The sequence below is a fragment of the Linderina pennispora genome (genome assembly GCF_002104995.1).
Source record: "Linderina pennispora strain ATCC 12442 chromosome Unknown DL89scaffold_2, whole genome shotgun sequence".
Classification (NCBI taxonomy): Eukaryota; Fungi; Kickxellomycota; class Kickxellomycetes; order Kickxellales; family Kickxellaceae; genus Linderina; species Linderina pennispora.
This window is the reverse complement of record NW_024468250.1, coordinates 1,626,871-1,642,626: the sequence shown is the minus strand read 5'-3', so window position 1 is coordinate 1,642,626 and position 15,756 is coordinate 1,626,871. Positions and strand designations below refer to the sequence as shown.

General features: G+C 54.2%; 5 protein-coding genes across 5 annotated transcripts; 4 read left to right on the top strand and 1 right to left on the bottom strand.

Moving 5' to 3' along the window:
* The first annotated feature begins 430 nt into the window (after nt 1-430).
* DL89DRAFT_265446 (P-loop containing nucleoside triphosphate hydrolase protein) lies at nt 431-2,700 on the top strand. The gene is given in 9 exon segments (XM_040886669.1): nt 431-868; nt 900-992; nt 1,024-1,424; nt 1,567-1,690; nt 1,718-1,805; nt 1,825-2,235; nt 2,285-2,328; nt 2,388-2,510; nt 2,530-2,700. 9 exon segments carry the CDS (start codon nt 645-647, stop codon nt 2,636-2,638), a joined length of 1,617 nt encoding a protein of 538 aa, XP_040746707.1. The 5' UTR covers nt 431-644; the 3' UTR covers nt 2,639-2,700.
* Nucleotides 2,701-3,613: 913 nt separating this feature from the next.
* On the top strand, nt 3,614-4,083 carry DL89DRAFT_309610 (uncharacterized protein; the record flags this gene model as incomplete). The annotated part of the gene is made up of 1 exon (XM_040890951.1): nt 3,614-4,083. The coding sequence occupies one exon, from the start codon at nt 3,614-3,616 to the stop codon at nt 4,022-4,024; it is 411 nt and encodes a 136-aa protein (XP_040746706.1). The 3' UTR covers nt 4,025-4,083.
* Nucleotides 4,084-9,549: 5,466 nt separating this feature from the next.
* On the top strand, nt 9,550-10,931 carry DL89DRAFT_244242 (uncharacterized protein; the record flags this gene model as incomplete). The annotated part of the gene is made up of 2 exons (XM_040885058.1): nt 9,550-10,508; nt 10,588-10,931. The coding sequence occupies 2 exons, from the start codon at nt 9,550-9,552 to the stop codon at nt 10,850-10,852; spliced, it is 1,224 nt and encodes a 407-aa protein (XP_040746705.1). The 3' UTR covers nt 10,853-10,931.
* Nucleotides 10,927-11,881, bottom strand: DL89DRAFT_244240 (DnaJ-domain-containing protein; the record flags this gene model as incomplete). The annotated part of the gene is made up of 2 exons (XM_040885057.1): nt 10,927-11,127; nt 11,213-11,881. The coding sequence occupies 2 exons, from the start codon at nt 11,879-11,881 to the stop codon at nt 10,927-10,929; spliced, it is 870 nt and encodes a 289-aa protein (XP_040746704.1).
* Nucleotides 11,882-12,965: 1,084 nt separating this feature from the next.
* On the top strand, nt 12,966-15,430 carry DL89DRAFT_277540 (aconitate hydratase; the record flags this gene model as incomplete). Its single annotated transcript, XM_040889448.1, is given in 5 exon segments — nt 12,966-13,372; nt 13,419-13,630; nt 13,819-14,090; nt 14,173-15,054; nt 15,074-15,430. The coding sequence occupies 5 exon segments, from the start codon at nt 12,966-12,968 to the stop codon at nt 15,428-15,430; spliced, it is 2,130 nt and encodes a 709-aa protein (XP_040746703.1).
* Nucleotides 15,431-15,756: the final 326 nt, after the last annotated feature.

Genomic DNA, 15,756 nt, shown 5'->3' with positions numbered 1-15,756 from the left:
GGATCCATACTGAGCTCTTCCAAATCAGCTGTAGAAGCGGCTCTAGGGACACATTGCGTGGCTCATTGTCCTTTTTTATTCCGCACACAGCCTGCCCATCTGAAATGATGAGGTGACGAGGAATATCCAGCTCCATTTAGTCGACATAATCATCTGAATGCAGGATGAACTGCGCCCCCAATGAACTAGGGTCAGCGGGCTCCACGGGTCCCACACAAAGCAGGGAGTACGCGCCTCGGAACATCGGAAAAAAAGAAGACACGATGCACTGATCTACGCTTCTCCTATGAAACAAGCTGTAACGGAGATTTGAGCGAATGCCCACTAAAGCTCCCAATGCGACTTGATTCACTGGATGTTTGCTCTTTGCGCTGGTGTTGGGTACTTTCCGTTCAGCCTACAGCGATGGCCGAAGATGGCCGAAAGAAGAGGAAATTCTGAAGACCGAGATTTGCCAATGCCCCTTTTTTCTGTGCTCCCCATGGCCAATTCCTTTGGGCTCGCTTGCCCGCGTATATAAACGAGCGTACAGGACCCGTTTCCACAGCTGCGACTAGAATTATTGCTATTTCCTCTTCCCCATACACATATTGGACCTTTAGTCTCGGCATTATTTTGCTTTTATTTTTCTCGAAATACTAAGCATGACAGTGGATGATATGGAGAGCAAGCCACACGCACGGACGCCGATCCTCAGCTGGGACAACCTGAACTACGAGGTTAAGACCAAGGACGGCACGCGACAGCTGCTACACAATATTTCTGGCCAGGTCTATGCCGGCGAGCTGGTTGCAATCATGGGGTCCTCAGGAGCCGGCAAGACCACGCTCCTTAACGTCCTGGCCGGCCGCGTACAGGGCGGCAGGCTGTATGGCGACATCAAGTTCAACGGCCACAAGCGCAACCCGCACACCTACAAAGCGCATGCTGGCGTTTGTCGAGCAGGACGATCTGATGTTTGCGTCGCTGTCTGTCGAAGAGACACTGATGGCGTCAGCTCACCTGCGGCTGCCGAACATCCAGTACACAGAGGCTGGATAAGCAGCGGCGAGTCGCCGAGACTCTGCGGCAGCTGAGGCTGTCGCATGTCAAGGACACAAAGATTGGCGGGTACGGCCAGCGCGGTGTTTCAGGCGGTGAGCGCAAGCGCGTCAGCATTGGCGTCGAGATGGTTACCGATCCGAAGCTGCTGGTGCTTGATGAGCCGTCGTCTGGTCTCGATTCGTCATCGGCCGAAATGGTCGTCGCCTTGGCCAAGGAGATGGCGCAGCAGCGCCAGCTCTGCACCCTGATGACCATTCACCAGCCCAGCACCGAGATGGTTGCGCGCTTCGACAAGCTGATTCTGCTGGCCCAAGGAAAGCTCGTCTATATGGGCCCAGCCAAGGATGCCCTGTCGTACTTTGAGTCGCTCGGATACCCATGTACCAACCCGAACCCTGCCAACTTCTTCATCGATCCTGATGACCATTGATTTTGTCTCCGACGAGGCTATGCAGGAGAGCGAGCGCCGGGTGCAGCACCTGGTCGAGTCGTTTGCCGAGTTCCGCGCCAGCGGCAAGGTAGTCAACACATCGGAACTGCTCCTGAACAAGTCGTTTGCGTCTGCAGCTACCACTAACGACCTGACGGACTATTCAGGAAAAGACCAAACCTGGCAGTGCCGGTGCAGCCGCTGCAAGAGGTTGTTGTGAGCAGCAGCAGCTCCAGCAGCTAGCAGCAGCAGCAATGTGCGCGATATGACCGGTGAGGCTGCGTACCTTGCTACCTTCGAACCGCCCCCGATGAACAGGTGGATCGACGAGGTGGTGAGTCCTGTTGAAGCGTGACTGGCTCCTGTGCACGCGCAACTCGGCGCTGGTCTTTGGCCTGTTTGCCGAGTGTCTGGTAATGATGGTCTTTATCGGCTTCGTGTTCTTCCAGCTTGACAACTCGCAGTCGTCCGTGCAGAATCGCATTGGTGCTCTGTTCGCCCTGACTGTGCAGAGCACATTCCCTGTGGTCATCCCTGTGATGACTGTGATTATGACTGGCCGCGACGTTCTGATGCGTGAGCGCTCTGGTGGTACGTACCGCATGTCGAGTTTCTTCATTGCCAAATCGCTCAGCTTCTTCCCGCTTGTGTTTATCCCGTACTTCGTCATGTATACGGGCATTTATTTCATCGCGCACTTCCAGTATGTCGCGCACAAGTACTTTATCGGCCTCGGCATCCTGTCGGCCCTGCTTTTGGACGTCTCTTGGCTTTGCCTTCATGGTTGCCATGATGGTGCGCAGTCTCGAGGTTGCACATATCATTGCCCCTGTTGCTTTGGCCACGCTCATGCTGTTCGCCTGGCAATCTGTCAAACGCCAATGCGATTACGCCTGTGCTGAGATGGCTAAAGTATATCTGCATGTATTATTATGCCTACTCCGGGCTTTATGCAAAACGAGTTCAATGGGCTCGAATTCACCTGCGGCGATAGCTCAGCCATTTGCTATTCCTCTGGTAAGGATGTCATTGACACGTACGGGCTGGCCCAGCAGCCGATCTTCGAAAGCACAGCTGCTGAATCTTGTGCTTGGGTTCGCTTTTTATGCTGTCGCGTACTGTCTGCTCAGGTGGATGACAAAACCTCGGTATCTGTGGATCTAAAGCCAAAAAGATGACACCACAAGTGCCATTTTTCATATAGAAAGCAAAATTTTATAAATACACTGCATGTTCTAACTAGGAGTTCTGCGGCTTAGTGTCCTTGCGCAAACTACATGTATAGCAGGACTCCTGTCTGTAAAAATTTTTCCAAATGGCCGCTCCGCACGCCGTTTATTAAACTATACAGTATCCAAGATGTGAGAAGTGGTCCATTACCTGTAAGCTGGGCGGCGACTAATGTATCCTTTGCCTGGCGCACAAAAGTAGCGCCCAGAGGTGGCAATCTCTGGAACCAAATGTGATTCTCGAGCCAGTCGACAACCACATTGATATCAAATCGTGCCTCCAGCACAAAGCATACCGAGCATATTAAAATGTTAAAAATATGTCTATTAACGAGGTTGATTGGATTCAGGATGTGTGGTGCTAACGGAAAGTATACAGATGAAAAAGATAACATATAAGTTGGTGCTTTCGAAGAGAGGACGTGCCATGTTTCCGTATTCACTCAAAGTTGCAGAGCGTCTGCTCATCATCGCCCCAGCTGCGTGGTGACATATGGTCGCGGGTGCGCACAGGCGCGCACAGTAGGTGAGGTGCAGGGATAGAACCCATGCATCGAGACAGCAGCAGGGGACGTGACCGAGAACATTTTGCGCATAGCGGCTGCAACCATGCTGCGCCGGTGGCCGCTGCCGATGGAGGTAGACGAGTTCGAGGAGGAAACCATGGTGAAGATGATGAGGATTAGATTGCTGGCAGAGTGAGATGATAGTAGCTTGTTGGCCTGTGGAAAAATCGAGGCGACGGGAGTGGTTTTTTGCTGATATTCTGACAATTTGGTCAGCTCCGCTGCTGAGCCGTCCACACCCCCCCCTTTTATACTTGAGACGGCGACACCGAGTGATGCACATCCAGCGCTGCCCTGCAATCGTGAGAAAAAAACCAATCGGGTTGTGCGCCGATCCAATTCAAATGGCAACCAACCTACCTCAACCAATTGCCCGTTGGGGAGACGAGGCGCTGACCGACAAGCAGCATCGTGCTACTCCGTATCCGGGCCTGGGCTTGCCTGGATTGTACGCCTCTACACTCATTCTCAACATCAATGTTCTATATTTGGCCGCACGTTTTCACCCGATTCTTCTGCTCCTCCGGGGCGTCTTTACAGTACTACAGTACTTCACCGCGCCAGAAAATACGAGTGGAGAATTGCGTGAGGTTGCCTGCTTGAATGTGATGGACATGGCAGACTACACCCGCTGCTGTCCATTTCGGTATGCGCCGTTAGATCCAATGCCCGGAACATGCGCGGGTTTTCGCTGCGTGGCGGAGCAAAAGGTTGTCACTGGACTACCATTACAGACGCAGAGGTTGCAGCACTGACTCCTTTTTTGTCAAGACAAGGGATAGTAGCCTTCCCTAGTCGAAAAATACCTGAGATGGCTCAACGCCGGCCCAGCAATGCGGCATACACTGTAAAGGTAAGCCAAGAACGCCAGCTGGGAGCCTAATCTCAGAATGCGCCTTGGTGGCATTAGCCGCATAAGCCAGCATAAATTTTCATATGGATTTTGGCAATACAGCACGTACCACGAGCAGGCTGAATTGGCTCTTAATACCTTGCATTTTCCTGCTGGGTGCAATGGCCCATTCAAAAAAGACACGTTAAACGAGTCTGCACTATGGACACAAAAACACAGTTTGCGCCATGTCGTGGCAGAATTACAAAGATCGGCCAAGAACAGACAACTGCGTGACCATTCCGCAGAGTTTTTCTGGTACCATTTTGCTAGTATGGCAATGCCAGCAGTGAAAACCAAACTTCTATTACCCACCCAGCAATTCAGGCTGGTAGACGTGCAAAGTGTCTGCTGCGGCGATACACACTGTACTTCAAAATACCGAAGATGCTTACGCTCTGGTCCTGCTGCTGGATTCCAAACTCCACTACCTTGCGCTTGAAGAACCCGGGTACAGATCGGGGGATATTGTCTGGGAAATTCATTATGCCCTTGTAGCCATCGGGTCTGACCTGGAAGCAGATAATGTCACCGGTACTCAGTCCTGAGAACCTCAGCGTCCAGCTCGGGTCCAGCTGGCGGATCCGGTTGGGCCCTTCTTCCTCAAACAGCAAAAGCGGGGTGTCTGATGCAAGTTGGGCACGCTGCCGCAGGTTGGGCAATACAGACTTCAGTGACTTGTTGGACTGGAAATATGTGAGCCCGATGTTTTTCATACTGTCTGTCAGCACGTCGTAGTACTTGAAGTGAATTAGATGCTCGACCGGCGGCTTACCAAACAGGGAAAATGACCGTGGCGGCTTGGCTACATCCTCTTCACAGTAAAAGTGTGCGGTGTCTGGCAGTGACGGGTAGGAGCGGAGCAATTCATCGAGTGTCCTCTCGCTGGTATCGTCAATGGCATGAGAGAGTCGTAGTGTGCCGTTGACTCTCACCTGCATGAACCACAGCCTGGTGGGCATGGCACTGAGTCCAGCGCAATCAATGTATAGATCCTTGAGTTCTGTGAGGCTGAACTCGCGTGGCAGGTCAATGTCAAACACAGGCTTGTTTGGGTTTGGATGCAAGTTGTCGAAATTGTACAGGTCAAACCCTTGGTGATCTCTGACGTGCTTTCCACGAATGACTCGAACTGCAACTTGGGGCGACTGCCCAGCAGGCCTCGACCGGCCACAGAAGCCTCAACGGCCAGTATAGCATTCTGTCTTTCTATCTGCTCCATCCTGTTGAACCTCTTCGAGATCTCTACGCATCTCATCAACTTTCTCCCTCTCATACGACAGCATCTCGTTTAGCGCCCAGATGTTGTCACTATTTAACACCAGATCACGCATGTCGCAGCGAATATAGACAAGCATGATGTACGTCTTCTGCGGGGCTGGCCTGAGAGACATGCCGTTCAGAGCAAACCGGGATTGGGCATCGTTCATGGTCGTAGCAAAAGACATCAGGTTCTGCCACCGGGTATACGAGATCGTCCTTGAAGCACACCCACTTGGAAGGAGACTCTGGGCTCAGGTAACAATAGCTAGTGGTCTCCTCAAGTGCTGTCATTCCACTGAAGTAGGCGCCGTACAGTGCATACTGGGATGTCCCTGGGTGGCCAGAACTGTCGGTCAGGAATTCCGCCAGATCGATGGACCCTGGATAGTCAAACTTTTTACGCGATTCGACTATATCCTTGGAGCCAGGGTTGCAGTGGAATCGGTCGAGGTGGATGTGGAGCACAGGCGGGAACAAGTCAAACGTAGTTCTCTGGTATGCACCGTTGGTTTCATCGTGGGGGCTGCCCACATCTTCGTCGCTGGCTAACGGCTGTCGCGTGCAGATATCAACTAGCCCTTCGTACAGCGAACCGAAATCATTTACGTTGATGGTGATATCGCAAAAGTCCTCAGTATTCGACGCAGTGTAGCTGGTGTCTGGGTATACAATACTCGTGCGCTTACGCCCACTGAAGAGCGTCTCTATAGCTCCAACTGCAGCCGTGTTGACCATAGCACCAGTCAGCTCCTCGCGCACCGCACTGTAAAATTCACGAACGCCCTGCAGTCCTGACACCTTCAATACCGCATTTGCGCAGAGCACAAGTAAGATCATGGGTGTTGGCAGTGGCACCACTGGACTCGAGCTGCATGAAAAGCTGCTGCAGTGCACACTCCAGGGATTGCGACGGGGTGCTGTCGTACGTGGGAATCAGGCTGATAGTCTCTCGCAGCACTTGCATATGGTAGAATGACTGCACCAGCGGGTTCATATAGGGATATCTGGGCTGGTACCCAAGACCTGCATACCCCGTCAACGGATACAGGTTGCGCTTTGTCAAATCGTCCCACAAAAGGCCGTTCCTATCCTCGATGACTCGGATATAAGCACTGATGCGCACAGTGTCATCATCGATGATGCTACGCTCATTGCTGCCGAAGAGGCCGTGGAGCTTTGATACCTCGATGTAGTTTCCGCAGCCCTGGAGACCGCATGTCTGGCGTGACTCGATACTGAAACACCTCACTCCATTTGACAGAAGGGTCGTGTGAATTGGACATGACAAGACAAAAATAGATACATGCATGCCAGTCTTCGTATGAGTCCTTACTGTGCTGGGAGGCTAGGTATAACGAGGTGTAGCTCTCGTTTGATATCCCTTGTGGGCACACGACCAGTCTCCATGGCCAGCCAGCGACCGTAAACTCCTCGCTGGATTCCCGACTCGATAGCTCTGACCAGCTATCAATTTCCCAGTGGAACACACCATGTCCTTCTTCCTTCAGCCCGCCGAACAGTGGAACATACTCAGAGATAGTTTGCTCGTCTATATAGCCAGGTATTAGCAAGGCCAGCAGCAGAAGAACACAGAGGGCGGCGACAGTTGGTGCAGATGTGGTTTACCCAGTCTACCTACTTTCTGCAGGGGAGATTCTCTTGAACGGGTTAATATACAAGTCCAGGACGTCAGGGACAGTGGTTGCACTCTGGGGCACACTAGACGCTGACTCTGAGATTACGTCGTCGTATGCTGGTGGCGCGTCCAGGGCATCGGCTACTGGGTTTCTGTTGTCCATAGGGGGTAGCTGATTGGAAGTGTGGGTGTAAAAATATGAAAATGTAGGAGAGAAAAGGCGAGGAATTGTGGTGTAGAAAAGACAAGTAGACAAGTAGACAAGTAGACAAGTAGACAAGTAGACAAGTAGACAAGTAGACAAGTAGGCAAGGCAAAAATAGTGTGGAGAAGAGATGGCTTGTCAGGTTGGAAGCAACTCAGGGTCAGGATCTCACTTAGGCTGATTTTCTTCCTTATATGGGAGATCAGCAGTTGGCAGTTGTCTTGGCGTCCTTTCCAGGGCAAAAATTTGCAAGTACAGGCTAAGGTTATTTTTCCGCAAATTCGGAGGCAATGCATATGAAAATTATCATCGATATCTACCTTTGTTGATATGCCCAAAACTGGCCATTGTATATATGGTCATACCGCTATATTGTGGCTCAGATGTACTTAATAAAATGGTAATTGCCTGAGCCACCACTAGAGCCAATATCAGGAAACTTTAAATGCGCTTAAAAATGCGATGCACAGACACGAGATGAACAGGTCTGCAATTATCGAGTGCACGGTGGGATGTACTGGTCTTTCAAATACTTTCAAGTGACACCAAATAGCTGCAAGCACTGACCAGATATCCTGCGATATGAATGCTCCCCTTTGAACGACATGTATTGCTATGTATTTATATCTTTTTTTTGGTAACATCAACCTGAAATGCGATGCAGGTATGCTAGATCCATCCTTCGTTGTGCGAGAGCGAATAGTCGATATCATCCAAGAAAGTCGACACCACACTGCTTCATACTGGTGCTGTTTGCTGGGTAGTGAATTGACAATAAGCTATTTTTATCAAAGAGTCAATGCATGGCATGCCGGGATTCCGCAGGCAGACACCAAAAATATCTCCAGACCCACCGCAGGCAGATTTGCTTGGGCTGATTGGCTGAATGCCACTGCAAAATGAGCACAAAATAAGGGTTGTCAACTAGAGCGCTACACCAATATCACCTCCATCCGGGCAAATTAGAGAGAAAAAGGGGATATATTAACTGTACAGGAGAACCAAGAATTAACAAATAAAACAGCACGCTCAGAGGCTGCGAAGCAGTACACGGTGGAAGGTCTGGTTGCCAGTGTAAAAATGTGAAAGAACTTCGTCGGGGTTCATGCGTTGCGGGCGTGAAGCCTTGACACCCACCAGAGTTTTGGCATCGTCATCCCAGGCTTCAATCACAGGAGCGGCCACAGGCAACAGGCGCGGGGATGCGGCGGGTGAGGATGCGGTCGAGCTGGTGCCGTAAATAGTGGTTGCAGTGTCAGCGAGTTGGGCCATCTGTGCGGCGTGCTCATCACGGTGAACATCTGTGTGGTGGCTGCTGGGTGCAGCAGCCTTGCGGCGGCTGAAGAAGGGCTTGATCTTTGAAGCAAACATGGCCGAAGGTGTAAGAGTATACCGGTGATGCGTGGAAATGGGGTGGGTTTTTGTTGCCTTGACTGCATTTCGGCTGTGGCAGCCGTCCGGGAGTTTCGCTATTTTATATCAGACCGCGTTCATGATCAATGATCTGGAAAGCAGGAGGCAAAAGCACCGTGCCAAATGCAAAAAATTTCAATGCTGTGCACAGTGCACGGTATGGTGCTTTTGGGCGGTTCACAGTGGCCTGCCATGGCCTAAGCTTCGAGTGTGCAGCACGTACTGTGGACAGACAGCCCAACAAAACACTCATATGGCAACCCAGTTTCTGTATGCGAAACGGATTTCGTTTAGGAACGGATAATAGTTTTAGCTCATAGAACACAGGACGGGCTCGGTGTTAAACATGCCACCCAACACTTGGCTAAAAAGAAACGAGGCAATTGCTGTTCCGAATCAGGATTCAGGATACTTGACGTGAGAAAGTGCATTGCCGAACAAGAGGCTTGTTGGCTGCATGGCACGTTCGATCAGACTGGTTGGGCTCCGGTCCGGAGTGTTTTGCGGGCACGGTTCCACGCATGCTCAGCAAATAGGAAAGTAAACGTGCCCCAAATGCAGATTAAGCAGCAGCGCCGGCCTGCCATAGCGCCTTGAGGGATGGGTGCTTGGGCACAGGACCAGCCAGTCCGAAGACCGGGTCAAGGCGTGCTGCAACCAGCACAAATCCGCAAATGCACCTACACTGATCAGCTTGATCCCGATGCGGAACGGATCAAGGGGCAGTGGCGGTTCCACCAGTTTCCAAGTTTCTAGTCCGTTCTGGCGCCCTTTCTCTCTGGTCTTCTTTTCTTTTGACAAACACTACACGCAATTTCCCTTGCACTCCCTCAGCATTTAGACCTTTTTCGGCAACAATACTCGCTAAACCATGGGTGACTGGCGCAACATCGGCAACTGGCACTGGAAGGAGAAGAACTGCTTCGACTGGGCCAAGAAGCATTTCGAGGAGACACTGCCGCTGGTGGAGGTGTCCAAGGACGGCTTCACGGCGAAGGTGGACTCGGTGACCTCGGTGACGGGAGACGTGGACCTGAACATCCGCAAGGGTCGGCTAATCACGATCTATGACGTGGAGGTGAAGCTGGCGTGGACGGCGACGCGGGGCGACGAGACGCTGTCGGGCAAGATCACGATTCCCGAGGTGGCACACGATACTGAGGAGGACGAGTACGTATATGAGATCACGGCAGAGAACATGGCGAGCGCGCTTCTGCCGCTGAAGGACTTTGTGCGCAGGCAGCTGACGCCGGCGATCACGAAGCGGCTGGTGACGTTCACCGATGATCTGAAGGCGGCGAATGGCTCGGAGATGTACATTCCCGAGAAGGATGGCAGCAGCGGAGCGAGCACGCCGACGGTGAATGCGGATCTGGCGCGCGACTTCAAGCAGGGCAAGGTGGGCAACAGCGATGTGGGCGTGGCCAAGGCCAACGATGGGCTGATCAGCACGGTTACGGTGACGCAGAGTGTCGAGTTTGTGTGCTCGGCCGAGGACATGTTTGCCAACCTGACCGACCCGCAGCGCGTGTCTGTATGGACGCGGGCGGCGGCGGAGATCTCGGCTACCGAGGGTGCTGAGTACAAGCTGTTTGGCGGACATATCCAGGGCAAGATCACAAAGGTTGTGCCTAGCAAGAGCATCGAGGAGACGTGGCGGGTTGCGACGTGGCCAGCGGGCCACTATTCCAAGGTTGTGATCACGCTGGAGCAGCTGTCATCGTCGACGCGTCTGACGCTGAAGCAGACTGGCGTGCCGTTCAACGAGGAGGATGCGACCAAGGCGAACTGGGAGCGGTACTACTGGAACAGCATGAAGGGAGCGTTCGGGTAAGTCAACCGGTGATTAGTGTGGGCATGGTGCAATGCTGGCATATGCATATTGAACTTCTTACAAGCGAAACTGTAGTACTAAACTCTTGCCCATTACTCCTCCTCCATACTGCACGCCGGCGACGTTGGCGCAAACCAACTCGTACGTGGACGACTTTTCGTCGATTGCGAAATCGTACCAACACGTCATTGACAACGGCACATCGAAACGGCGCAAATCTCGTCGTCAACCGCGCCCGTCAAAACGGCCCAAAACGGCAACATCTACGGTACTGGTGGCTGCGGCTGCGGTGTCTGCCCTCACGGCTGCGGTGGCTGCGTATTACAAATTCGCAATGTAGCATTGGCGGTCTCTAAGTGCCTGTACTTTAGTACAAAATCCCATGTTCAACAGCTCAGCAAAATAAAAGCCCATTTACTTTTTTCCAAAGAGCTTGGCCTGCAGTGCCTGGAACTCCTCCTCGGACGGCTCTGAAAAGGTCGGCTTGGCGGTCTTTTGCTTCTTGCTGGCTTTGCCGTTCTTTTTCCCCTTCTTGCTCGCCTGCTGGATGTATTTTTCTTCAATATTGGCGATGATCGAGTCCATCCGGTTGGAGGACCGCTGGCGGATCAGCGCCTTGAATGCGGCGCTATCGTCGTTGTTGTCATCGTCCATCGTCATTGTCATCATCGTGCTTGCGCTTGGGCTTTTTGCCCTTCACTTTGCGCAGCTGGTCATCGAGCCCAAGCTCCTTCCTCAGCGCATTTGCCTCGGCGGCCTCAGCCTCAGCCTTCCTCTTGCGCTCCTTTGACCCCTTCTTTGACTTTGTGAATGCCTTGGTGCGCTTGAGCTCCTTGTCCTTGATCGCCTTTTCAATGACCTCGACGAACCTCTGCTCGTCCTCGATCTCAGCCAGCATGACTTCGGTGAAGATCAAGTCCAGGTCTCCGCTATGCAAATTGTACGCGGAAATAATGTCCTGCCTCTCCTCATCCGAGCCCTTGTACGTCTTTGCAAACTGCGCAATGGTCGTCGCATCGACAATGCCCGACCACAGCTCGCGGAAATACGCGTCCCAGTCCTTGCCCGCCTCCAGGGTGTCGAGGTTTTCGACGCTGCCCGTGCGGTCGTATATTTGGCGCCGCTTCGTGTCCTTCAGTATCGTGTACGCGAAACCGACCTTTTGGAACTCGATGGTCTTGGCCTTGGCCTCGGCTGAGTCGGGGTCCAGGTGCGTCCATTTGTCGGGGTGTGTCTGCAAGGCGCGCTTGCGGTAGGCGCGGCGCAGGTCGTCGGATGTAGCCTCGCGGTGGGTGTTGAGCACCTCGTAGAGATCGGGGACGTCCTCGCCCTCGGGCAGGTCAAAGGGAAGCGAATTTGTGCCGGTCATTTGTCTGTGGGGTTAAAAGTAGCGGTGGTGAGACGGGTCAAAGGGGCACAGAATCGCCTTCGCTCAGGTCGTAGCTGGAACTAAACAGCGCGCGAATACATGGCCAACGCGTAGATCAAATGAGCAGGTGAGGACATCAATCACCAGGATCTGATTTATGCACTGTTCACGTGGGGCTGAGGATGGCAGTGCGTAATGTGGCAGCTGCAATCCGAGCTGGCATGGAAAAGCACATGTCGTCCGGGGGCAGGTGCACATGCCAAATTGCGCTCTGGTTTGTGACGGCTGTTTTCAGGCCAACTGCTTTCACGACAGGCATCGGCTCAGGATAGGGGATGGGCGACGCTGGTTCCTGGCGGCTACTGCACTTTCTTTCTTTCTCAGGAGGGACGGCAGGAAGGGAAAACAGTTCCTCCGGCTTCTTTCCCAAGCGGCAAACACTGCGAGTGTGTGGGAGGGGAGATAAGAGCATGCGCTGACAATGGGCATTGCGCTGGTTTGCCGTTCGGTGGGCGACCTGCAGACCTAGGTGGCAGGCCTGGAGACCTGGTGCGGTGGACAGCAATTTGTGTCGTGGACCAATCCTGAGGGCGGTAGACCTGGAGACCACGCCGGATGTGCAGCAGCCGCAGGTTTTGGGGAGGAGAGTGCGCTTTGCGGGCTTGGGCCATCGGAGAATTCATGGGCCGGGGGTTCCAGGCGAGTTAGCAGGTGAAAAAATTAAGGCCAGCCGTAGCTCGGCGCGGATTGGCGGGGGAGTGATGAGATCAACGGGTTCCAGGCGGATAGGACATTTTTGGCCTCTTTGAGAAGGCACAGAAAAATTCTCTTATCTCCACGGCCAGCTATCGATTGTGATAAAGACGGAGCAGGGTGTGGTTGCGGGGCAGGCAGATAAAAAGGCTCGCTGATAGCCCGATGGATGGTATTTGAGTTCTGTAAGCCGCCCCTCCTTTCTCTTTTCCTTCTGACCTCTCCTTTATTAATTTCTATACACATATTCCAAGGAACAATGTTCTCACGCACTGCCTCCCGCGTTTTCAAGAGCTCGTCGGCACTGGCCTCCTCCGGCGCCCGCCGGTCGATGGCCACGGCGCCGCAGAAGGTGCCCATGTCCATCCACGAGCCCAACAAGTACATCAACTACCAGCGCATCGAGGACAACCTCGATATCGTCCGCAAGCGCCTGAACCGGCCGCTGACGCTGTCGGAGAAGATCATCTACGGTCACCTCGACAACGCCGCCGAGCAGGAGATCGTCCGTGGCGCGTCGTACCTGCAGCTGCGGCCCGACCGCGTTGTGTGCCAGGACGCGACTGCGCAGATGGCGCTGCTGCAGTTCATGTCGGCTGGCATGCCCGAGGTGGCAGTGCCGTCGTCGGTCCACTGCGACCACTTGATTCTCGGCGAGAACGGCGCTGCGTCGGACCTGACCCGCGCCAAGGACGTCAACAAGGAGGTCTATGACTTCCTGGCCACTGTCTGTGCCAAGTACAACCTCGGCTTCTGGGGACCTGGCTCTGGTATCATCCACCAGATCGTCATTGAGAACTACGCCGTTCCCCGGCGCCCTGATCATCGGCACTGACTCGCACACGCCCAACGGCGGTGGCATTGGTGCTGCCGCCATTGGTGTTGGTGGTGCCGATGCCGTCGACGTCATGGCGGGCATTCCCTGGGAGCTCAAGTGCCCCAAGGCTATTGGTGTCAAGCTCACCGGCCGCCTCAACGGCTGGACCTCGCCCAAGGGTAAGTTTGGCCTCTTTCTTTTGCACATGGAATCTTTGGCCTGATAAGCGTCAGCGTCTCCCATCGATGGCATCGATGCCACCGATGGCAATCTCGGGAATTGTTTGACTTTTTGGTGGGACAATCGCCGAACATTAATCCGCTCATCTGCTAATTCGGTCCCGTTGCTATCTCCTCATTCTCTGTAGACATCATTCTCGAGGTCGCTGGCATCCTCACCGTCAAGGGTGGAACCGGCGCCATCGTCGAGTACTTTGGTCCGGGCGTCGACACTGTTTCGGCCACCGGTATGGGCACTGTGTGCAACATGGGTGCTGAGATCGGAGCCACGACCTCGGTGTTCCCGTTCACTGACAGCATGCACCGCTACCTGGTGTCGACCAACCGTCCTGAGATCGCCGAGGCCTCGCGCCAGTTCGCGCACAACCTGCGCGCCGATGAGGGTGCCCAGTACGACGAGGTCATCGAGATCAACCTGTCGGAGCTCGAGCCGCGCATCAACGGTCCGTTCACCCCCTGACCTGATGACCCCGCTCTCCAAGTTCAAGGACACTGCCAAGGAGAAGAACTGGCCCGAGGATATCTCGGCGTGCCTGATCGGCTCGTGCACCAACTCGTCGTACGAGGACATGACCCGCGCCGCGTCGCTGGTTAAGGAGGCTCTGGACGCCGGACTCAAGGCCAAGTCGAGCTTCATCATCACTCCGGGATCGGAGCAGATCCGCGCTACCACCGAGCGTGACGGCGTCCTGGAGATCTTCCGCCAGGCTGGCGGTACCGTTCTGGCCAACGCCTGCGGCCCGTGCATTGGCCAGTGGGCTCGCCACGACATCAAGAAGGGCGACCGCAACACCATCATCACCTCGTACAACCGCAACTTCACCGGCCGTAACGACGGTAACCCGGCCACCCACGGCTTCGTCGCCTCGCCTGAGATTGTGACGGCCATGGCGTTCGGCGGCTCGACCAACTTCAACCCGACCACCGACACCATCACCACCCCGTCGGGCAAGCCGTTCAAGTTCTCGGCTCCCAACGGCCTTGAGCTGCCCACCCGCGGCTTCGACGCCGGTGAGGAGACCTACCAGGCCCCGCCGGCCGACCGCTCGCAGGTGAATGTGCAGGTCAACCCCGAGAGCCAGCGCCTGCAGCTGCTGGCGCCGTTCAAGCCGTGGAACGGTGAGGACATTGAGAACGTGCCTGTGCTGATCAAGGTCAAGGGCAAGTGCACCACCGACCACATCTCGATGGCCGGCCCGTGGCTCAAGTACCGTGGCCACCTGGACAACATCTCCAACAACATGCTGATTGGCGGCATCAACTCGGAGAATGGCGAGGCCAACAACATCCGCAACCAGGTGACCGGCGAGTTCGGCGCTGTCCCGGCTGTTGCCCGCGACTACAAGGCCCGCAACATCCCCTGGGTTGTCAGTCGGCGACGAGAACTACGGTGAGGGCTCTTCGCGCGAGCACGCCGCCATGTCGGTGCGCTTCCTGGGCGGTGCCGCTGTCATCGTCAAGAGCTTTGCCCGCATCCACGAGACCAACCTCAAGAAGCAGGGTCTGCTGCCGCTGACCTTCAACAACCCGAAGGACTACGACCTGATTGCCCCCGAGGACAAGCTCTCGATCCTTGGCCTCAAGACGCTGACTCCGGGCAAGCCCCTGACTCTGCGCGTCACCAAGCCCTCGGGCGAGGCCCACGACATCGTTGTCGACCACACCTTCAACGAGAACCAGATCACCTGGTTCCACGCCGGCTCGGCCCTGAACCACATCGCCAAGGTCAACAACGCCTAAATGCGTAAAAAAATATTTTGTTTTTCTCATGTATCGATTCCAATGAATTTCTCTTTACTTAGCCTGGCGACTGGGTTCTGCTCTTACCTGCTTCGCCCCCGACCCACTGGCGGACCACCATTGCACTGGTGGTTCCTCCGACCCTGAGTGGATGACTTTTCTGCTCCCGACGATGACAGAATGGGGGTTCGATGCTTGAGTGGACGGCTGGTGTCCATCAATCTGCATATGGAAACCCCGCAATTCGCCATTGGGTTCTAGGTCAACCGCCATCGCCTACTAAATACGGCCTTTTTTTCCCTCAGTTGCCATGCATTTCTGCTCAT

Coding starts and splice junctions, on each gene's coding strand:
- DL89DRAFT_265446 (XM_040886669.1), top strand. CDS start 645: ATGACAGTGGATGATATGGAGAGCAAGCCACACGCACGGACGCCGATC. Junction 1,425..1,566: donor TGAGTCGCTCGGATACCCAT/GTACCAACCCGA, acceptor GCGGCAAGGTAG/TCAACACATCGGAACTGCTC. Junction 1,691..1,717: donor AGCCGCTGCAAGAGGTTGTT/GTGAGCAGCAGC, acceptor TCCAGCAGCTAG/CAGCAGCAGCAATGTGCGCG.